This window comes from Anser brachyrhynchus (genome assembly GCF_964034855.1).
Source record: "Anser brachyrhynchus genome assembly, chromosome: 11".
Taxonomy (NCBI): domain Eukaryota; kingdom Metazoa; phylum Chordata; class Aves; order Anseriformes; family Anatidae; genus Anser; species Anser brachyrhynchus.
In genome coordinates, this window is record NC_137706.1 from 16,138,838 (window position 1) to 16,161,967 (window position 23,130).

The 23,130-nt window shown below is 54.0% G+C and overlaps 2 protein-coding genes and 1 long non-coding RNA gene across 10 annotated transcripts in view; 2 read left to right on the forward strand and 1 right to left on the reverse strand.

Annotated features, from left to right (window-relative positions):
* The window catches only part of RGMA (repulsive guidance molecule BMP co-receptor a), a 24,714-nt gene extending 18,401 nt beyond the window's left edge, over positions 1-6,313 (reverse strand). The window contains exon 1 of the mRNA XM_080607230.1: positions 6,004-6,313. Coding sequence (XP_080463356.1) covers positions 6,004-6,017 — 14 coding nt within the window. The 5' untranslated portion in view covers positions 6,018-6,313. The remainder of the gene's footprint in view (positions 1-6,003) is intronic.
* On the forward strand, positions 61-9,810 carry LOC308200839. Of its 2 annotated transcripts, none has more exons than XR_013955848.1 (2): positions 61-5,845; positions 7,149-9,810. It is a non-coding gene; the product is annotated as an uncharacterized lncRNA (long non-coding RNA). The 2 variants fall into 2 exon arrangements; XR_013955849.1 differs by having other exon boundaries at positions 61-5,321.
* A 3,923-nt stretch (positions 9,811-13,733) lies between these two features.
* The window catches only part of LOC308201102 (uncharacterized protein), a 59,495-nt gene continuing 50,098 nt past the window's right edge, over positions 13,734-23,130 (forward strand). Inside the window, exons 1-3 of one of the 7 annotated variants that reach the window (XR_013956053.1) lie at positions 13,734-16,432; positions 21,000-21,097; positions 21,588-21,767. The gene's annotated coding sequence lies outside the window, so the exon portion shown is untranslated. Of the gene's footprint in view, positions 16,433-20,999; positions 21,098-21,587; positions 23,017-23,130 lie in introns of all 7 variants that reach the window. The other 6 variants (XR_013956054.1, XR_013956057.1, XM_080607896.1 and 3 more) reach the window with 6 other exon arrangements.

The window sequence follows — 23,130 nt, forward strand, 5'->3', positions numbered from 1 at the left end:
GGGGCCGGCAGGGCAGGAGGCCCGGGAGACCCCCCCCACCCCCGGGGAGACCCGTTTTGGGGACAGCCCCCCCCCCTCCCTCAGTGCCCGCGGGAGTACATTTTTTTATTGTTATTATTATTTTTATTTTTTTCGCTCCCCCTTCAGTGACTGTTGGCTCTGCGGCGCGGGGGGCGGGGAGGGAAACTGAGGCAGGGAGCGGGCAGGGGTCCTGGTGCGAGGCCGGGGGGGGGGGGAAGGTGAGGCCGCGTCCTCTCCCCTGGCACGCGCAGCCCCTCCGTGCCGCCCTGCGCGGTGGGTGCGGGCGTTTGGCGACCCTTCCGGCTGATTTAAAACCCCAAAATGGGTCAGAAACATCAAATTTGGCAGCCCTGTGGCCCCGCTGACACCCCCTCGGGGCGGACGGCTGGTGGGACCCCCCCCCAGTCCAGCCGCCAGCCTGCCGCTGGCCGATGCAGAGGGTCACGCAGAGCTGTGCCCTGGGTGTACAGCCCGTCCTTTTGCTGTTTGGGGGGGGGGACAAATCCCACCGGCTGCACCCGGGCGGTGGTCCCGGGGGTCTCGCCGTGGCAGCGGGGGGCAGGCGGCAGTGCCAGGAGCCCCCTCCTTGCTCCCCAGCCACACGGGCGGAGCGGCAGCTGGGAGCACGGGGGTGTTTGCCAGCCGGGCTGCAAAATCCTGCCCTTTTCCACCCCCCTGCGATGCCACAGCAGGACGAGGCGAGCAGGTCGGACCTGCAGCCATCCCTGGGCTCTGATCCACCCAGCAAAAGGCGAAGCCAGGAGGGAAGCACCCCCCGAGCAGCCCACTTGGGTCTGCTTAAAATTCCCCTTGAAGGATGCTTTAGCCGCGGCGAGCTAAGACAACTTCGCTTCTGAATGAGGGTGCCCACGGGTGTAATACGCTTTAATTAATGCGCTTTAACTTCCTTGTTTTAGATCATTAGCCCTCCTTTGATGGAGTGCCCCCTCGCCATCTCCGTGTTTTATCTCCTTTCTCTCGGGGGTGTTACACCAAGAGGAGAGGATGCCGGCTGCTCTCCGCCACCCCTCTGCCTTCCTCCCGCGGGTGTCAGAGGCCAGGGGTGCTCCTTGACTTGCTTCCAGCTGTCCTTGGAAATCCCCTTCTCCTCTGCCTCAAGGACGCTTCGTGGCGTGACAGCAGCTTCACAGCTCCAAGAGGAGTTTGTTCTTTCCTCCCCGTGATCCAGCCACGAGAAGTATCCCTGCAAAGGGAGCCGAGGAAGAGGAGACGGAGGTCGGTGCCCAAGGAGCATCGCCGTGTGTCTAGCCCCGGTGCTACAGATGAAGGAGGTGCTTCGCTGGGGCTTTGTCCGGAATTAAAACTGCTGAAGCTTTTCCATCTGGGACCCAGATGGGATCCAAAACTCCTGGGGCCTTGCCTGCTTGACGGGAGATCCGTCTTGGTCCTGATCCTCCTACAGCTGCGCTCGGGTGATGTCCACCGGAGTCAGGGGGAGCTCTGTGTGCGGGACCGCTGCCAGAGCCGGGCAGGAGATGAAAGCTGGCAGGCCGCATCCAGACCTGTAGCAGAGGCAGTGTGGGAGGAACGCCTACCCCAAGCACCTCTTTGTGGGGGATGTCAAACAGGGGCAAATATGTCCAAGCCCTGCCAGCTGCTGCTACCACCCAAGAAGAAATGCCTGCCGAGGGGATGTGTGGGCAGCTGGAGCTGCAGGGGGCCCGCGAGGAAGCAAGGGGAAGGGGCTTTAGACCCCAAATCCCTTCCCCTTGCTCTCACCCCGCCCTCCCGCAATGCAAGCCTTGCTTTTGGTTCGATCTGTGAAAATATCCCTCCTGCTCTTACCCAGGCCGATGACATACAGCGTGATCTATTTGTTTTTAAGGCACAAGCCGGCTGAATGGCCAACTTTTCAAATCCAGCTGCTAAATAGCTGCCGCGAGGCTGGTTGGGTTGTTTGACCCATGGCCCCCCTTTGGTATTGCTGTCTTGTGGCAAGCCGAGGCATTGAAATGATGGGACTGGGATCCAGTTTGAGGCGTTATTTTTAAAATAAGATCCTTGTTGGAGCTTCTGCCTTTGGCTTAGGGAGAAGTGTGCTGCTGCACAGCCATGCGCCGGTGCCCCTGGCTTCAGTTTGTAAAGCAATTGCTCCTTGATTTTGCTCAGTTGCATCATGCATTGCAAATGGGATTGCTGTTTTTGGCACCGATCAAAGCAGCGGATTTCGCTGGAGAAAACAACAGATGCGTCCAAGCCGTAACTGCAGAGCAGGAAAAGGGCCCAAATAAGGTGCGCTTTTACAGCTCCCGCTCCCCGTTCCACGTTTTTCAAGCAACCTCCACCTTCCTGATAGCTGAACCAAAGACCCGGGCTGAAAATCGCCCACTGAAATGCAGGCTGGGCGAAATTCGGATCTCCGCCTTGCCTGACGGGGCTGTCTCAGCTTGGCATTGGAGAACTGGGGAGCGCTGATCCCGTTTTCCCTTGCTTCTTTCCTTCGTGGAGCCTGGACGGGGCTCGGTGTTGAGGCTCGGTGCTCCTTGCAAACAGCGTGTGGGCAACCACCCGCCGCTAAAATGCAAACACCTCTGAGGCTCGGCTCGGGGGCAAAGGCACATCCGTGGGCATCCGCACCTCGGTTCCCACGTTTAACCTCGTTACGGAGGGGTGCGAGCTTCTGAGCATCCAGGTGCCACGCACGGAGGAATCATGGCCAGTGTGAGCCCGTAGCATCCTGCCTGCTATTTGCAGGGAGATCACAGATCCCAAGGGATGCCCAGCCGCCACCGCTGGTCTGAACTTGGCTTTTCTGACCCTTTCCCAGGGCGCTCTGCCCCGTGCTACACCGTGCGTGTTTGTGGGCTTCAGCGGGGCTGAAGGAATGTGCCTAATTTGAACCCTAAGGTTTATAGGCGATGCCTCCCCTTGCTGCCTTCCTAATGGAATTATTCGACACCTGTAATTATATGGCTAAAATAGTAAATATGGGTATTTCTGAGGAGTGTAACTAGTAGTTAGAGGACTCCTGGTCTGCTCCTGACTCTCCGGTGAACTTCCCTTCATGCAGTGATCCCTGCACAGCTGCAGCATGTGTGCCTTTGCCTTGTCTGCCTCGGGACGAGGTGTCCAGCGGGTGCTGTTCGTGTCCTGGCTGGGGTGAGCTGTGATCAGCAGGGCAGGAAGCCTATCCTGAAACGTTCGGTGTTGATACGTGCTTGGGTTAAGCAGCAAAAAGCTAATCACTCCCTAAAGGAGGAAGGGAAGTTTGTGGTGGAAACCCCCAAATGATTATCTGGGGAGGTTTGAGAACCGATTCCAAAATGCTCGTGGAAGTAAAAGCAAACACCTGTGTTCTGAAAGATTCCCTTATTAGAGAAAAAAAACTCAGAACAAGAATAATGAAAAACCCACCCTTCATCTTTCCACGTCTTTTGTGTTTGTGATGCTGGGCAATGCTGCAGCTCCTTTTAAAGACCTTCCCTTTACTAATTTTTCCAATTTCTTTTATTATTTTGTAGTTTTCCTGGCTGATAGCAAGAACAGACGCTCTCCCTGAGCTGGGCACCTCGACGCTGCCAACCAAGTGTCAAAACCCAGCGCACTCCCAACCTGCCCCCTGTACTGTGACGCCTGCAGCAGCCGGGAGCCCGGCGTCCCCCCGAGGTCTCACCAAAACCCTGCCCCAGCACCCAGGGACTTCACGGGGCAGGCGAAGGAGGTGGCATGGGCTGGGCTTTGCAGGTTGCCCGGCTCCTGTGTGGCAAAGAGCAGAAAAGAGTTGCCCAGCTGAGATAATCCACCGGCCCGCAGCTGCCTCTGTGAACATTAGACTCGCCGATCTGCCTATGCAAAGAGAGGCCGGCGGGTCGAAGGTGGAATTAAATGTGGCTTTGTAGCACCAATAAATAAAGGAGAAACAGCGCGCTGTTGACTTGCAACTTCGCATCTGCTGAGAGTGACTAATTAACAGCGGCCCTAATTGAAGTCGCCGGGGCTCATCCTGCTTTGGGTTCGCTCCGCCAAGCGCCACAAAGTCATCTTGAAGTCACCAGGCTGCACAAGGCGAGGGGGAGATGGGCTGGAGGAAAGCTTCTCGTCTCACCCCGACAGAAAGTGGAAGATGCGGGGATATTTTCAGTGTGATCGAGGTCATCACGTCCATTTTTTTTTGGCTGGTGGCGTTCCTTCGTTTCTTCTCGTTGCAAAAGCCTGGTGGGGTCGGACTCCTCCGCGGAGCAGCCCTCCCGTGTTCGGCAGTGTTTGGGGTGCTGCCTGGCCTTCACCTCCCGTGGATGTAGTTCTCTTGCTGGCCTGGCCTCCGCTTTGGGGTAAATATATCCAGCACTATCTCTCTAGTGTATCACCTGCACGTCTGGGCTCCTCTCTAACAAAAAAATGGGCTGGGAGGTGCCCAAGAGCAAGTTCGGATGGCCACGTGTCAGCTTGGCAGGAAAGGTGGGCAAACCTCAGGCGCCCCAAAATAAACAGCAGGGAAGGATTCGCACCCAGGTCTGGGAGTTCAGCAGCGGAGACAGAAACGGGCTGTGTAACAGGACAGCGAGGCAACCTTGTCTTTCTCTGCTGCTTTTAATAGGTACTGGAGTCTTGAGAAAGCGCAAATGCAGCTCCCTAATTCCGCCCCTCTACCTGACAGGTCAGCTGAGGACATCTCCCGGGGCTCCCCTAAAAGGTGGGGCACGGCATCGAGCGTCTGCAAATCTGCACCTTCAGCCTGCTGAGAAAGGGGCGCTCGAAGGGTCCCATGTGAAACCCAAACACTTTGCCCAGGTCTCCCCTCTGCTGATTCCTGGCCAGCAATCCAGCCCCCCACTGGATGCCTCTTGGCTATGAGATGCGAAGTGACAGTGGCACCGCCTGATTTTTAATATTTCCCTGAATATCTGTTAAAGACACGCTCCTTGTGGGGAAAAGGCAAAAAAAAAAAAATGAATCCATCTCTTCCGTAGGTATTTGAAGAAATGAAGCTGGGCTGGGCGGTAGCTTTCGTGGCGGGGGAGCAGCTGGGGGCGGCTGGGGCTGGGGCCCCACTGGGTGGTGCTGTTAGCCCTGCGCCGCCTGCAAAAGTATCCAGTTTATAAAATAAATGCAACCCAACGCCGCCTTAAACCACATGACATAACAGCAGCTCGCGAGCTCCCATTAAAATCTCAATTTGGGGAAATTGATTCTACCTCTGAGCAATTGCGATGCAATTACTCCAACAGGCAGCAATCAAGGATCACATCAAAACAACACCAAACTTTCATCTCCTGCCTCACAACCACCACCACAACAAAAAGCACCTGTCTTGCAAACGCAGCCCGCTCGCCTGAGACGTACGTAATGGTTAGGAAGAGCAGCGTGCAGGTCCCGGGCTGGAAGCAAGCCTCGACAGGGGCCGCTCGGGCTGGTGCCTCCGGAGTGTCCTGCCTCGGGGCTACATCCTGCCGCTTTACGCCGCTCCCAGCTGGGGTTTGGGGCTTTTTACGGGGCCGGTTCAGCAGGAGCAAGGCCGGCCGGGCTCCAGCTGCCCCTGCGCACGGATGCGGCCGCATCTGGCCAGCTGTCACCCCCTCCCAACCCGCACCCTGAAGCTTTGAGACCCCAGGGCTTTGGGGAGAGCTCCGCAAACGGAGCGCTCCCGTCCTGCCGCCGGCCGATCGGCCCCGTTATAACGGGAAGGGGGAAATATCTGGGGGGGGGAGTTTTGCGGGAAGGGGAAATATTTCCAATTAGCAGCGGCGGTCGGCAAGGGGTTATTCGCCGGGCTTAGCCCAGGAGGGAGCAGTTTGGGTGGGAACCATCAGCGGGGCGGATAAATGCAGAGCCGCACGCTCGGAGCAAGAAGGAGAAGAGCCAGGTTTGGGGATAAAACCGGAGGCAGCAGGAGGAGGCAGCGGGAGGCCGGTGGCCTCGCCGGGTCCCACCGCGGGAGCCAGGGCCATGCAGGGAGCCGGGGGCAGCATGCGGCCGGGGGGGGCCCCGCACAGCCCCCCAAAGACACCCCCCCCCCCTTACCTTAGCGGCCGCATCAGCCTCTCCAGCCCGCCGCGGGGTTGGCGCAGGGAGCGGTGGCTTATTCTTATTCTTAATTATTATTATTATTATTTCTCCAGGAAGACGGGGGGGGAGGGAATAAAATACAATAAAAATAAATAAATAAAATTAAAAAAAAAGAAAAAGCCCAAAGAGCAGAGGTGGCAGGGGAAGGGGGGGGGGGGGGCGGCCCCCCCTGCCCTGGGCAGCGCAGCCCCGGTGGGGTGCAGCGGGGCCTCGCTCAGCGGGACGCGGGGAGCCGCATCGCCCTCCCAGAGCATGTGAGAGGCAGCGGAGGAGATAGAGCCAGATAGGGAGGTCTCCTCCCTCCCTCCTTCTTTCCCTCCCTCCCTCCCTTCTTCCCTCCTCCCTCCTTCCCCCTGCACTAGGAGCAGCATCTCGGCAGCAGGCAGCCGGGGAGGGAGGGCAGGAGCTGCCCCCCCCCCCCCCCCCAGGGTGGAGAGGAGGGGGAGATGGGGGGGGTCCCCGCTGAATCCCCCCCCCCCCCCTCTGGCACCCCCTGGGCAGGCAGAGGGGCTGGGGGAGGAACAGGGGGGGTTGTATGGTTCCCCCTGCCTTGGAGAGGGGGGGATGCTCCACCTGCAGCGGGGGCTGTGCAGGGGAAGGGGGGATGTGGGGGGGCTGGGGGGGGATACCCCTCGATGGTGACTGAGGGCATCTTTCTGTTAATGGGGGGTTGAGGGGAGGGCTGGGGTCTGGGCAGGGAACAGGATGCTCTGCAGGGATCTTTCAGGCACTGGGGAAGGGCTGGAGACCCCCGCGCTGCCCTGGCGGCCCCCCCATGTAGCCCCCATCCCAGCCAGCCCCAGCACCCAGCCAGCCCCTGCAGCCCCCCACAACCCATCGGGGTGAGCCTGGGGGGGGGCACCCTGCTCTGACAGAGGTCTGGGGGGGGCTGGGTTTGGCCCGCACGGGTGCCAGGGTGCCTTCATTTCTGGGAAAGCTCCGGGTGCAAGGCTGTGCCAGCCGGAGTGTCAGACGTGCAATTAATTACTGCAGCCCCAGAGCCACAAACGTGCTAAATATGCTGTCGCCGTCGTGCGTGGATAATAGCAGCCCTTTGCAAAGTGTTTCTTTCTCCCTTTTCTCTATTTTTTTTTTCCCAGCGCAAGAGACAACAATTGCAGAGCACACAGCAGCTCTCCGCTGCTTGATTAAGGCAGCAGCGAAGGCAAAATGTGCCCGTACAGCTCAGGCTTGAGGAGGGAGCTGGGTGTGTATTAGGTGCAAATTAGAAAATGGATGGGATTTAATCACAACGAACCTAACCAGCCCTGCCGTGGTAACCCCGCCGTCCAAGAGGTCTTTTTCCTCCATGTGGGTACGATGGGTGCGTAGTCCTGACAAAGGAACAGCGCCTGCGAGGATGAATGGTTAAAGCGAGAACAGAGAAAAGGCTGGGGGGAAGTCCGATGCATGGCACCTGAGTTACCAGCCACAGAAAGAGCCGTTTCCTTCCACAACACTGATGTGCGGAGCCGGATCCCGTGGCGTGTGGGTGCTGCAGCACAGCAGAGCTGCTCCTGCCAGGCCTGGGGCATGGCACAGGAGGGGAATCAGGCACAGACCCCGCCTCGGGGAAGGCAAACAGCTTCTTCAGGGGACCCCAAGTGAGCGTGGCCACCAAGAGGATGGGGGACAAGTGACGGTGAGCCCGTGCCCTCCTGTGGGTGCACGCAGCGGGTCGGGCTGGAGCCCCGCACCACGAAATGCTGCTGGTGCAGTCCCCGGGCATGGTACTACCACGGCGCAGGGTTTGCTGCCACGCATCCGTGTCTTGGCTGTCCTGCAGCAGTGCTTTGCTGAGAAGACAAAGCCCAAGACCAAGAAATGCAAATGCCCAGGGCATTAGAAGAGCCTTGGTGACAGGGGCAGAGCATCCCAGCAGCAGGGAACTGGTGCTGAGCTGGGTTCGGGCTGGGAACCGCGAGAGGCTCCCAGCCAGGCACAGCCTCGCTCGCGAGGGCTCTCAGAAGTCCCCGCCGGGCACTTCCCCCAGCCCTTATCAGCGTGCCGTTAATCTCTGGCATCGCAGCAGGAGCTGGCACCTTCAGTTCCAAGTGCAAGGTGCGTGCCTTCGACCTTGCCTTCTGCGCCACGAGCGTCCGGCGCGGTGCTGAGCGAGGTGCAGGGGGAAAGGCTCCGGCCGGGAGAGCTTCGCCCCGGGCAGGTCACAGGACTGTGGGACCCCAGGGGCTGCACATCGTGGGGGAAGAGAAGGACTCGGTGGGAAGGGACTGTCGGTATTGATAGGCTGCGACAGCGCTGGTGTAAATTTGCTCCTGGCGAGTGAAGAAAAAAGCCAGGTGGAAATTAAAGCCGGGATATTCAGGCTTCCTTTTTCTTTGCTTGTCCCCGATTTAGTGCCGGTGGCCAGTTTCACCCAGACGTACCCAACGCGAGTTTGCCCTTCTCCCTGCGCGAGGACCTGCTTGGCCAGGAACCAAACCAAACGAGCAGCGCCAGTAAACTTTGTCCTTCCAGAGCCAATTGCACCGGCACGACCGGGGCGGCCGTTAAAGGAGGAGCTTGGCCGGGGGAGAAGCAGGATGCTGGGGCAAGAGCCACCGTCAGCAGGCAGGTGGCTGGCCCCAGGAGCAGGAGGGCGCAGGCCACCTGGGGAACATTGGTGGGTTGGGGCGTGTGACAGCTCACAGCTCAGTGACACCAACAGGAGTCATCTTCAAGGGTTCGTGGGCATCACAGGATGCGAGCTGCAGGGATGCTGGAGACTGTGGGACACGCAGATTGCTCCTTTTCTTCCCCATTTCTGCAGGAGCCACCTCAAGCTGTTATTTTGAAGGCGTTTTCCGTGCTGCAGCTCTCTTCCCCGACCTTAGCAGGACCTGGCTGATCCCAGTCTGGAGGTGAAAGGTTGCCACCTCACGGGCCGTGAACGCCCGTCCGCGAGATGGGGCTCTGAATTATTGATACAATCAATGGCCGCCTCTTTGCATCCTAGAAGAGGCACAGAGGAAAGCTTCGGGGGCCCTGGAAGGGAGGGAGGGGAAGGGGAGAGAAGTGACCGGTGCTGATGGGTTTCCTTGGGGTGGAAACATCCCCGTGCCCGTTATGTTTTGGAACAATGGCACCATTTGGGACAAAGGCCAGGAAGAAGGTGACCGAGTGGTGCTGTAGGGCTGATGGTGGCACCGAGAACCTCTCCGTGGGGACCGTCTGTCTGTCGGGGGGAGGACATCCTTCCTTCCAGCCCCTTTGGTGCATCGTGGACACCAAAATGGGGTCCCCAAGAGCATGGAGGAGAGGGTCTCACCACCAAGGAGAGAAAGGGCTGGGGAACAACGAAATGCTTTCATTCCCCAAGCGCCACGAAGCTGCCAGCATCTACGCTGTATTCCCCACGCAAGGAGGTGAGACCTGACGCCGGGCAGGCGGTGGAGCCTGCGTTTTGTGGGGTGCTTCAAGCTCTCTGCGGGGTTTCTTCACTGCAGGGAGGCCACGGACACGTCCAGGCTGGAGCCCAGCAGCGAAGCGGTGTAGGTTTGGTGGTCACGTTGTGGTGATGTTGGTTTCTCCCAGCTCCTTCGCCTGCTGCACTTGGGAGGAAGGCACCGTGGCCCCGTCCCAGCCAAGGGCCAGGGAAAAGGGAAAACTCCCCAGTTCTGAGCCCCAAGAAGGAAACGAAGCCAACTGCAAACAAGAAAATACAACAGCATCTTCACTCCAGTTTTTCAAGAGGTTAAAAAAAAAAAAAAAAAGCTATTGTGCTAACAGAGCTATTCTTTCTGGGTAGATAATGCAAAGCATTGCTTTGGAGCTGGCCAAAATGTCTGAGGAACATCCCCCCCCCCATTTTCATTAAAATTCAGATCAACATTACGAGTGAGATAAGAGAGGAAGCGTACAGTTACAGTTCTGCAGCGCTCCGCGACCACTCACAGGTTCTGTAATCCCTGCTCGGGGGCTTAGGGTTCAGCCGGGCTCATTTCAGCGCCGCGCTCCCTCTCCGGACGCCGCTCGTCTGCGCCACTCACACGGGAGACCCGCGGCAGGACAGGCTGCACGGCCAAGCAAAACCTCACAGATGCATCAGCTGCCCTGGCTGGGGACCAAAACTCCTTTTTTTTTTTTTTTTTTTTTCCTATGAAGCCGTTTATTAAGACTCCTCTCTTATTTTAATCTGATGTTTGCTTTAAGCATAAAGGAAACGATAGCGGTGCAACTGCAGCCCCAGCAGTAAATGCACAGCACGGCAACTGAGAAACGCCAGAAGTCATTTCTGTTGCCAGGTGTTCCCAGAGAAAATATTTAGGCCGTGGTCCAACGCCGAATTTATAATTCTGCCATGCCAGGAGCTCACTGCCGTGGGCACGAGGCTCCTCCGCCAGCATCCCTGGCGAGGAAAGCGCCGGTGCCAACGGGAGGCGAGGGTCCGGCCATCACACAGTGACTGCCTGCTGCTGGAGGCGGTGCTGTGCAAGGGGCTGGTGGTCTTCGCATCGATAGGAACGAGCCCAGCTACATCTGCAACAAGGAATCCTCCTCCACGAGCTCTTACGAGGGCCATCTTCGCCATCTGGCCTCCGGGCATTTGCAGCAGGCAGGGGCGTTGTTCCTCGGGTTCAACCCGTGTTCAGATTTAGGGATGTGTAGAAGTATCTGGCAGAGTGGGGGCCTCAGAGCAGCATTTACGGTTGAGCCACGATGCGATCTGCAGGATCTGTTAAATTCAGTGCCAGGCTGTGCATAAAGCTGTAGATGCAGGGAGACAGGACGGGAGTTGAGTGCTTCTGGGCTTCTGGGGAGCAGCCCGGGCTGTCGTTCCTTCTGCTGTCATTCCTCGACGTCACATCTCACGATGGAAGAGCAGAAGGCACAAGGTCGGGGGCCAGGGGATGCCCCCTTCAGAAAAGTGGTCCCCCAGCGTGGTGCGGAGCTCTGCCTCCGTCTCCAAGCAGCTGCTAGATTAGAGAAACTTTGTGATAGCGTTGTGTTTCCTCCAGCAATCTGCAAAGAGCAGCCTGGGGAGGCATTTGGGTTTTATGTGAATTTAGGCTGCGGTTCGCAGAAGGGTTTCGTTGCAGTCACGTTGATTAGGTTTCCTGCAGAGGCTGGTGCATTAGAGGCAAGCCTGGCCAAAAGGTCCAAAAAGCATCAGCTGCCAGGCGGGTTTGGAGAACCGAACCCTCCCCGAGTAACTCAGCCCCACTGCGTGCATTGTGCGCGACATCAGCACGCGGAGCCTTTGGTTCAGAAGACCGACCAAAGAGAGATGGGAGCTCCCAAAACCAAAGGAGGCGCACGGAGGAGCTCCAGCAAATTGGCACCTCCTCGCTGGGGGAATACAGACGGGGCAGCACTGAGCCAGACGGAGGGGGGAGAACGCTCAGCTGTGAGTTTCGGGATGGGAATTATACAAACCCAGCCACCAGCACGTCACCTTTTCAAAGGCTTCAAATCCGCTACAAATTGCTTCTGAATGACAATGGGAGTTTCTCGCCCTTCACAAAGCCTCCCGTATTAGCATCTTTATTGGAATAAATCAGCTAATTTCTCCAGTTGGAGGGCTGACCCGGAGAAGCCGTGGTTCTAATTAGATGGATATTCATCAGCAGCTCGATGCTGGCGGGGAGGCAGGGGAGGCTGTGCGCCGGTCCAGCAAGGGGCTTGCCACCTGCCCAAGTCCAGATCAGAGACAAAAAGAAGGGGACAGCTCTGTCCCCAGGGCTAGCAGCAAAGCAGGGCTGATTTTAATCCTCAATTTGTCCTTTGCGGCATTCAGTAATTCCCAGGCGCAGGGTGGGGAATGAACCCGTGCTTGCAGGAATAATGATAAATCTGTGCCCTTCGCTATCATTCAGGTGCCTTTAATGACAAATACACCTGGCTGGCTGACTGCAGCTGCACTGAAACGTGCAGGGAGGTACGGTCTGTCCATCTATCCATCCCGAACAGCCGTGCAGCAACCCGACAATAGGTTCAATGTCAGCATTTATCTTATAAATAAGGGATTTCTCCAAGCCAGGGGCTGATGCCTAGCAGCTAGCTGTATTGCAAAGAGGAAGTTTCTGCTTTGTTGCCAGTGGTAAATTCCATAAGGAGAAATGAGAAAAGAAGATAAAACTCAAACTCAATAATATATACGCCCCGTATCTAAAACCTGATTATCTCGCAGGTAAATAGAGATCATTTCCCATTAGGGACTGAAAACAAGAAGACTTGGGGGGGCTTTCCTTAGACTTCTGCTCCCGAGAGCAGGATTTATTTGGACATTCACGATGCTTTACTGGCCTGGACCTAGCTGGGCTTCTTTGGGACTGTCCCAGCACAGACAACCCCATGCTACAGCCCAGGTCCCAGCCACGGCTGCAGTGACTGTAGGGTTGTCAGGAGGAGCCAGAAGGGGCAGAGTGCAAGTGCCCCTGCCTGCAGCAGGTATCGTTTATCTGCCCTCTTTGGCCAGCAGTGGCACAGATTAGTTGGAGTGACTGACAGCAGGAGGACGTTTTCCCTCTGGTTTCGTGCTGAACTCTTGGATTTAAGCTCTGGGGTGTGGTTGTCCATGGGCAGCGAGGTCTCCAGCGGGGGCAGCTCCCTTGGGTTTTGTTTTATTTTTTTTTCTGAAAGTTCGACTTGGTTGGAGGAATTCTGAAAATGTCTGTCTGCGCCGAACAAACACGGCCCGGGGGCAGAGCGGGGCTAGTGCCCAGGGACAGCGGCTGGAGAGGGAAGGGGGGGATAAAGGGTTTTGGGGAGCACCCTATGGGCACCGTGGCTGCTTGCCCCCACCTGCAGGGAGCTACCCTGATCTCGTATTGACCTCGCTTCCCATGCCGAGGGGCTTTGCTCAGCAATGCAGCCCCGGGGCTGTCATCTCTGCACCCAGACAAACACTTCTCCCTCCGTTTTGCTTTGCTTTGGGTCCTCTGCAGAGCTCCAGGGCATTTATTTTTCAGTGCCACCCCGGCTAGTAAGAGCTACAGAGACTAAGCAGCAGGCAGAGCATCAAGGCCATGCCAGGAAGCTTTCATCGTGCCGCCCCCACCAATACGTCCTGGCAGAGGACCTCACTGCCCCACGCAACAAACCCACCCTGATCTCCCCCTCGCCTCCTCCGAGGGTTAATGGAAACAGGAGATGGGCTGACAAATGCCGGTAAATGAGGCCGGGCAGCTGCGGGGAGCAGGTCAAAGGACAAAAATGAGGACAAGTCTGCACACAGCCCTGCGGCGGCTGCTGCCACCTGCCCCAGCCCCAGGATGGAAATTGCTGCCTGACTCTCTCTTCCTCCCATTAAAGGTGTCACCCCACATCTAGACATCACCTATTTGGGCTAAAGAAATGATCTGTTCCTTTTTTAGAGGGTTTCTTCTCCCTTAACAAGAGGCTGATGAAGTTCCCTTGGATGCTGCTTCCTTTGTGGCCACGAATAAGCCTTGCTATGGGCTTATTTATGGTGGACAAATTATATTCCAGAGTGTCTTCACTACCTGCTGACAGGCAGCCACTGCTGGGGTGGGATGTGGGAGCCTGGACGGGTCCATAGGTTTCCCTTCCCCTTGCAGGTGCTCTGATCCCAAATATCAACCATCTTTCAGCAGCGCTCTGGTGATGGGATTAGCGTGCATTAGGAGTTTCTGTTCTCCTCTCTCCCAGGGAGGATCAAATGCGGCGAAACGTCCCATTCTGCTGGTTGCTTTTTGAAAAATGCGTGGTATGTGTTAACGTTAGAAAGGCAAGGTCAAAGGAACAGGAGCAGGGGACACGGGGCTGGAATAACTCCTTTAGGACATTGAGTTCAGCCCATGCTATTGTAGTCCCATTTGCAAACTGCTTTAAAAGAAGTGCGGTTGTTTACCCTCAGCACATGTGCTGCAAGTCTCTTCCTGACCACAGATGTTTTCTGGGAAGAAATGTGGAAGAGAAGCTGTGGGTCTGGGGGCCGCTTGTCCCCTAACAGAAGACCAGCCCCTGCACCAACCCGGCGAGAGCAGTGCCTCCTGTTCCCGTGGGCTGGAAACTTCTCCGGGGAATTTTCCGCTCTACCCAAGAAACAAAAATTGTTGGTGATGTTTATCCCGGGGTATTCCATTGTCTGTTTAGGCCCGGAGAATGTGACCTTGAGTTTCAGCAGAAAACAGCACTAATGGACGCCAACTTCAGTGTGTAGCAGGCTGAACTGAGGGATGGTTTGGGAAGGATGCTGAGAGAGTCGTATCCAGCTGAAAAAAAGTGTTGGGGCAGGCGAGTTTAAACACCAAAAGCCATTTATGCTGCACAAATACATGAAGCACATGGTCACTGTCACCAGATGCAGTTGTTAACTAAGCCCTTCAGTAGACAAATGTCCCTGTATGACGTCTCTACCAACTATCTCCTGCTCCTTGGGATTTATCAGCACCCTGTGACCCATTTCTCTAAGAGGAATGGTGCCCCCAGCCCGACTGGCTGGAGCTCAGAGACATCTCGGCCTGAAACTGTTCCTCTTGAGGGCACAGAAGTGTTCTTAGGTCCGCTGCTCGGGGATAATTTATGCTCTGGTACCTTGGTACTTAGAGTTCACCGACCTCTTAAGAAATCCTGTAATGGTGCCTCACATATTGCTGACTTTGCGTTTTCCACCCTCAAATTCATCCTCCTCCCCTCCTGGCTTGCAGCAGGGCTAGTAGGGTCGCCCCTTCCTCTGCACGGATGGGACACTTCAGCATCACCCAGAGGTGACCACAAAGTCACCTGGGTCCCTCACCTGCCCCGTGGCTTGAGGCCGGTCCCGCATTGAAGGGTGCAAACAGGAGGGTTTTGAACCCTTTCAGGAAACAGATTTCCAAAGACAGGAGCTGTCTTACAAGCCGTGGAGTGAAATTAGTGGTAGCGGTGGCAGAAACATTGTTTTTGTGGTGAAGAAAACACGGTGTGGGTGATGCCAATAAAACTCAACCAAATTCCTGAAAGACTCCTCTGAGCAGCTCGTTTCACATTCGCTGCTGGCACCATCTCCCAGCCATATTATGTTCCCGAGGGATTTTAGCTCAGCTGGGAAGTTTTCAAACGCCAGGCCTCCGATCCCAGTGCTGTCGCGGAATCAGAGGTGAAAGTGCCAGAAGCCTCTGAGCACAGCCCTGACTGTGAGCTCTTTCCAGCCTGTCCTGGAGCAGAGCTGATGCCCTGTGCAAGTCACCGACCCTGGGTGGAAGGAGGGTGACGATGGGTGCGGTGCCCCAGGGCCTCGGTGCCTCAACTGCTGGGTTCGGGCGGCAAGGCACAGGTAACGTTTTGTGAGGGATGAGCATCCCCGTCCCTCACAAAATAAAAATAAAGACCAAACCAAAACCCTGGAAGTAGATGCGTCTATGCAGGGAAGCCATGCACACCAGTATTTGTTAGGACACGGTGATTTGCAGCCTCATCTCTGCTTGTGGGACACCGCTATTCGCACAGTTAATAATGCACCACCAGGAGGGAGCAGGGGACATAAAGCTGATTTTTTCCATTGTTGATCATCAAATCATATTGGATTTTCTTGTTGCGTTTAAATTTCATTACAGTCATGTTTTTAGACATATAGCTAGTATGAGCATGGAGGAGCACTGATAGAAAAAAAAGAACTTGTTCTTTTTTGAATAGGCAGCTGGTGCATTGCTTGCTTGCAGCAGACTTCTGGAAGACAAGCAACTTTTTTTTTTTTTTTTAAAGGCCTTGGGAAAAAAAGGACCATCATTTCCAGGCAGGAATTTTTCTCTGAGGAGGATATTTTTGTGCCTGGCTAAGGAGAGATGAAAAGGTCAAAGAAAATTAAATTCACATGTTCAGAACATTTCAGGGCAGGTGCTTTTCCTAAGCCAGAACTCAGTCCTGGGAGGGCGTACCCCAGGATTTACAATCTCCCTAACGTTTCACCTGTTACACTAGCACTGGAGGGCAAGGATTTCACAGCCCTGGGCGGCCTGGCTTCTCTGGACCCAGCTTGGCAGCTTTGCTTCACACCCGTTGCAATTCATACAGCTTGAACGAAGGCTCAGACAAGCACTCTGGTCTGGCTGCTCATCGCTGCATTTCACTTGGCATGTAGGCTATGGACGAGGAATGCACAGAATTTCCTTTTCCACCCCATCAGATCCTCTGTCTTGAGCCTGGCCCGGCCCCAAGAGCACAACGGATGCAGCTGGAGAAGGGCAGGTCCAATCTTGCTGCCGAGCTCCAGTGACACTTAACCTCCTCTGCTGGGTGATCTGCTTGCAGCTGGAGGTGGATGCTGACGAGGCTGATGAGCATCAGCCTGCCGAATTGTTAGCGAAGGGAGCAGAGCTTATTTATTCGGCTGGAGGAGCTGGTAGAGGCTGGGGCTCTTGTGAGAGGAGGTGACCTTGCATCTCAGTGAAGGTGGTCTTTGATTTTGCATCGTGGTTTCTCCATCGGTGCTCCTGAGCAGGTAATGGGTCCCCAGGCTGCCCCTCTGCTTGCTAAGGATGCTGCCAGGGGTCTCATCCCACTGTGAACACGGGTTGCAACTAATTGTAATTTTTGAGCGTCAGCAGTATGGGGGAATCAATGGGGAGCTCTGAGCTATCGAATAATGAGACCAGCTAATCCCCTGTGTTGCCCCAGGGAAGGCGGTCGGAGGGGAGCAGCGTTAGCCCTTTGGGGCAAGCTGTCTTCATGGTGACACCTATGCTCTGGGAGACAGCAAGGCTTTCCCACAGGTCTGTGAGCTTGGCCTCGGTTGCGATGGGAGCTGTAAACACAGGATCAGATTCTGTCTTATCTCATCCCTAAAAATTATTTTTCTTGGCCTGGAAATGAACATTAACTGGCTTCTTTCCTAAAGCAGCTGTACAGCAAAGATGGGATTGAATGAGCCCCTTTCCCTCGAGCTCAGGCACAACTCGAGATGGGTAGAAAGCTGCTATTGCATCACAGATACAGAAATAACAATAATTCACACCGTGTTCAAAGATACCAGAGTTTAACGACTAGCAGGGATGGCTGGACTGGTCAAAGCTATCTTTATTGCATCAGGAAAAGAAGCCTCATTCCAGGGATGCTGCTAAGAAATGAAGAATAGGAGTATTTTTTTTTTTCCTGGTGGAATCATCCTGACAAGCAGTGTATAAATTGCTGGAAGAAAGTCAGATTTCAAAAGGCATTAGGAAATATTTCTCTTCCTCCCCAGACTATAGCTTTCCTTTAATGGAAGGACAGTGTCTTGAAAACAGCCTGTAATGGAATTTGTTGTTTAATCCATCTTTATTTTATTTATGTATTTAATTTCATTGAAATAGTTAAAGACTGTTTAGGTTGAGGGAATTTCCATTGTTTTTCTTCTGCTTATTTCTTTATCTGAGAATTTCTGGGACTGTCAAACTTTCTCTCTGATTTTTGCTAGGAGGTCTTCCTTGGCTGGGAAGAGGTAGGTTTGCCTAATAATGTTTATGAACTTAATCAAAATATTAACAAAGACCTCCTTTAAACAAAGTGCTGGCTAGGCACTGGAGTGAAATATCTGTTAGCAAAACCTACGAGTTTAAACTAGAAAGGACTTTTCTCAATCATTCAGCTTTGTGTTCCTAATGGGATTGTAATTTTGCTATTCAGTAACTGTATAGATCTCAATTGTCACTTGATTATATATTTTTTTTTAGCATCAAAAAGTCAAGGAGAAATGAGAAGTCATTTTCTAAGAGTTTTCAGGCTTCTCTCTCCAGCAACAAAGAACCTAATCTCAGTTCTCCTACGTATTGCTCTCGCTGGCCTCTTGGCCAATTATGCTGGGTTGGATTAATTTAACCCAAAGCAATCATCAGGTCACGGTGACTCTGGAAACAATTTTTTTAAACCAAACTATTTTTTTCTCGTCTCTTTTTTTCCCCTCCCCTCTTGTCATGAAGCGAAAGGCTTCAGTTGGCTTTTTCTCCAGAGAGATCAACAGCAGCATGCAGAACAAGCGCTGTGCTAATGAAATCCTGTCTTGGCTTAAGCTAAGCTGGGATTTCAGCTAACCTCTGGGCAGTGCCCCCAGCACAGAACCACCCTGGGGATGGCTCAGCAGGATGGTCCTGGAGAGGCTGAGTGTTGGGTTTTCACCCCAGTGGTGGCATCCCCGTGCTGCTCCATCCCCAGCTCCTGCTGCTCCACTGGCTGTGATGGGGACAGAGTAAGGGGGGGGAAAAATGATGATGAGGAGGAGGAAGGGCCCTGCTTCGTGGCCGAGCATCCCAGGTCTGGAAGCAGTTTGCGCAGGCTCTGTGTTCCTTGCCCTCCTGTCTGCATCAGGCAGGTAAGAGCACACAGCCCCACCTCGCCAGGGCACGGTGTGGAAAATTCCCCCCCAAGACTCTGGAGCGTATTGCAGCGATGCAGGATGTACAAAATGGGCAGCATTTGAAGTGTTTCCTTATAGGATAATCGGAGGAAGTCATTGTATTAAATATCCATTTGTGTCATTAGCCTTTTATTTGGTGCTTTGTCCAGACATCCTGTTTGCTTCCCCTTTGAAGTAATGAATATGTTTCCTGTGCGCCGGGTCCCGTCCGAAGCTCCCGTGCAAAAGCTAAGCACCAGCCTGCGGTCGGTTGTGTCCTTGGTGGGGAAAGACATCTGTGGACATGCCTCGTGTGAGGAGTTGTGGGATAAATCCAGAGCAGTGTTCGCTGGCTGCCCTTAAGTCACCCTCCTTGAGCTGTGCCATCCAGAGGAGGGGAGGGGGGCAGAGCTGTCGGCTCCTCAGGGTACGGGTGTGAAGTTTCTGGCATTTGGGACTTCACGCTGTTTTGGGGGGACATCACAGTGACATCAGCATGTCATCCTGGCCAGTTCAGAGATCTGGTGCAGCTCTGGAGCAAATGCTGAGCTGCAATTTTTCTTATGAGTTAGGTATGTGAAGAGGTAGCAGGTGCAAAGAGTTGGGGTCACTGCATCCTTAAGCCTGGGATGTAGCAAGGCTGCTCCACATCCTTCCCCCTTCCTCCTCCTACTTTCTGTGGAGTAAGTTCCCCGTGCCTTTTGGCAGCAGGAATCAGTGTCCAGCAACTTGTCTGCACGAACTGCTGCGTCTCTGCTACCTTGCTCATCCCCACAGCAAGCAGCAGAAGCTGCTCTGTTTCTAAACTCATTCCTGAAGAAGAGATGGAGGCTTTTGAATATCTGGAGGTGGAGGCACAGCGCATGCTAGCGAGCAGACTATAGACACATCCGATGTATGTATTAAATACCAGTAGGATGTTGTGCCAGCAGGAGGGATCCTGCCCCCCAAAAAGCAGCTGGAGGAGCTGCACCACCCATTCACAAGCATCTTCACTCTAGACTGCAGCAGGGAGGACAAGAGGGAGGATCACCAGCCATGTGCCTCAGTCAGAGGAGTGCTCTCCTCTCTTGCTGCCTGCTTGGGAAGGGTTAAGCAGGGAAGCACAGCCCCTGAGGACCAGGACTGTTGTTCCATGCAGATTGGCTTCTTCTTGTTTCTTCCATCGATTGCAATCACTCAGAGCTGTGCCTGTAACAAACTGCCTTAAATCATTGCAATCATAATAAGCACACCTTGGTGAATAATGCATGAGGTGTCCGTAAGCCTATATTCATTAGAAGGAAGGTGTATATAAAGCATGGTAATTGTCTGGGCTTGAATGGGGGCTTGGCTGGTTGGATTGAGATGATGTTGGTGCTCGGGATCAACCCTGGACTGGGCTGGATTTTGGGCAGGCTCCCTGGCCACTCAAGTTGGTGGGAAAAAAGGCAGGCTCCTTTTCACCTTCATGAATTTTGTACGAGATGTTTAAAATGCCTCCGAGGTTCACAGCGTAATACAGGTTTAGGTGGAAGTGGGCTTGTGGCGAGTCTCCAAATAGCATAATAGCGAGGCATCACAATTAATAGCATTTAATATACCTTAATGACACCAGAACACATAGTGTGTAACAAGTTCTGCTGTGAGAGCCTCGTAGCCAAGTTAATGGTCTGGATATTAGAAGCCTTTGTTTTAAAATGCAAATTAAAAATGCTTCGTTTTCCATTCGTCTCGAGGAGCAGAGCGGTGTTACAGCACGGAGCTCCTTTAGGGCAACTTTGCTCGGGCTGAGGGTCGGTGCGGTGCTGGGGCCGTGGTCCTGGTGCTGCACCAGAAGGCTCTCAGGGCAAACGGCAAGGGAAATTGGGCAGCAATTCCCACCTCCCTTTCATCCTAGGGAGATTATTATTTTTTTCATGAAATGACAGCGATAAGGACAATGTGGCTTTTGTCTGGCTGGAGGGGATGGAAGCAGCAGCAGCAGCATTGCGGGGTGTATCGGACAGCTGTGGGTGGCAATGGGTCACTTCACTCCATTATGGTCTCTGGCAAGCGAGCATTAAAGGGGGTGTGAGGGCATCGTTTCTCAGCGATGACTTCATTTGGCTGTCTAAACAAACAGCCGTTCCTCACCAGGTGCAAAGGGCCTTCTGTTTGTTTTTTAACCCCACAAAGGGAAAAAGAAATACCTAAAGAGAAAATAGCACCAGCGGACCGGGGCTGCCCGGCAGCTGTGGTGGTCTCTGTCTCCTGGAAAAAAGCAGCAGTGAGCTGAGATGGGTGGGGAAAGCATGGTCCTGTGCTCAGCCCCAGTGGGGTGCCTTCATGGCCAAGGTAAGCGGGCTTAAAAACCTGGATTCCCCCAAACCAGAGGTGTCCTGTTCATGCTATTTGGCTCTGGGTTGTCTGTATCCAATGTTTGTTGGGTGGTGCCCACAGCAGGCTGAGCAAGGGGAGCTGCTGAGGGCCTGGAGCTACGTGCTGGAGGGGGAGCAAGCCTCTGGTGTACAGGTTCTTGACCCACCTGAGGCTGCCTCCTTCTAACACACAACTGTGGGAGCTGATTTTGTGCCTGGTGGTTGAGTCTGGCCTTGAGAATGGGTGAGAAGACAAACCCAGCTGGTGGCCCAACCCCATCCCTCACCGGTAAGGCTGCTTGCCTCTGAATGCTTGCCCTCGTCGTGCACCATGCCTGGGCACCCCACTTTTCTTGCAGAAGTGCTGGAAGGTCTGCTTGCCCTCAGTGATGTCCTCTTTGAGAGCTCCTGGGAATCTCAGCTTCGTTTCTGCCTGAGCTGAAGCAGAACGTTACTGGTTTGTAAACACGAGCAATTTAAGCGTACTTCAGATCCCTAAATAGGCCACATCTTAGATGAATTTAAAAACTCTGCTCTCCTGTTGGCAGGCACACCCTAAACTTTCATAAACTGCTATGCCTTCGTCGTTAAAGCTGTGTTTTTTGTCCCCAATACTCTTCCTGGAAGGCTGCTGCAGAAACTCACAGCTGGTGGTTACGGTTAAATATAAGGAGGAATAGTCAAAACTTCTCCTCTAAAAATACACCTCTGAGTGCCAAGCTCAGCCTTATCTCCAGGAACAGTATGAAGTGCTTGAGATGATTTTTTTGGGTCCTGGGTTCTCTCCAGAATCAATTCTTTTTGCTTGCTCCTCGTGTAATTAAAGAAATAAATCCCTCAGCTGCACAGCTCCACGCAGAGCAGAGCCCCCCCGAAGCAAAGTGATGATCCTAGCTATTTTGCAGTGTAGTTAAATTATCACTTTATTTTTTTTCTTCTACTTCTAGCTGCATCATGTGTCACAGAGAGAGGCAAAATGGCAAAGAGAGAAAGGATCAGTTTTAAGCTGGTCGAGTTAGGCTGGAAAAGACCAGTCAGCCCAAGTCAATCCTTCCCCATCCTGCCTTCATCTTCCCACCGCTGCTTGCCTGCGCGATGCTCCCAAGAGACGGGGGTGGTTTGTGAAGGTACGAGCCCTGTCTCCATCCCTGCGCTGGGGCTGGGTGTGATGCGATGCTCCCATTTGCTGCCTGCCTCTTTTGGGGAGGCAGCCCTTGCTCAGCCCTGCAGATGGTGGTCGGAGCCCATCAGACTCGCTTTCTTTGGTAACCTGAGCCAGGATTTGAGCCAAGGCCTGCGAAGGTGAAAGGCTAATGCCCTCGCCTTCCTGCGTGCCACCGAGCCCCCTCTGCTTTGTTAAGGCGATGTGCAAACTTTGGGGAATGGCTCCTGCAAGCCATAAATGATGAATGAAACGTGAAAGCCCGGCTTGTTGTGCGGGGACAATGCGCTGGCTCCTGGACTGTTTGCTCTGCGATATTCAGCAAACACGCTGCAAAGAAACTCAGCAAGGTTGCGGACAAAAGGAGGGGACAATCGGCTGAAAAACTCACTGGGCTCAATTATGGTCTGGAATTTAATTCCTGCGGGTTTGGTAGGGCTCCCCTACCCTCACAGCCATTCAGCCCCAGGCAAAGTCCATCCCTCAGGTTGGTTTCTTGGAGGGCTCTGGGTAGCTGCAGAGGTATTAGGCTTCTGAATGGCTTCTTATTCGCAGAAAGCCCTGTAGATACCACAGGAGCTTGTAGAGATTGCTTCTGAGTGAAGCCATAAACCTGGAAGTGAAAGGGGCCAGGATGCTCTTGAGGCTTGGAAATGTGGGCTGCAAAGAAGAGAGGGAGGGTTAAAGCCCATAAATAGTTCTCAGCTAATGAAATTGCTGGGTGGGGAAAAGGGGAAAATAGCTCCTTTTTAAAGCAGATGAGGCAAACATGCCTCCCAACATATTTTCTGCTCATAAAACTCACTCTGGGTTTCTAGGTAACCAGTGGAGATACCCCAGGGAGAGGTTTGTAAAGGTTTCCCACTGTTAGCAGATTTGAATAACTGAATGGCAATGCTGAGTATTGGCCTCACCTTACACAGGGAGCAGCTTCCCCCACACCATCTCTCCTGAGGCTTGTTCATATTGGAAACAAACCTGAAGGTGTGGGGGGTCCTTCGCTTCGGGAGATGCACTCTTGGGATCCAATATTCACCACCCACAAGACCAGGAGGGACCGTGGTGATGTGATCCAGTCCAATCTCCTAGCTATCCCTGCTTACATCCCAGTTTTGCTCTTTATGTCCAAGTGTCCCGTCCTCTTGCAGAGCCCATCTCCACGTGATGCCTCCACCTGCTGAACAGGGATGCAGAGCCTGATGGGCAGTCATCAGGTACCAGTCTTGCTCTGGATCTCGCTGTTTCTTTATCAGGTTGAGATCTTGGTACTTAAGGGCAAGACCTTGGTGCTCAGGACTGAAAGGTCTTCTGTGCTCTGCACATCTACA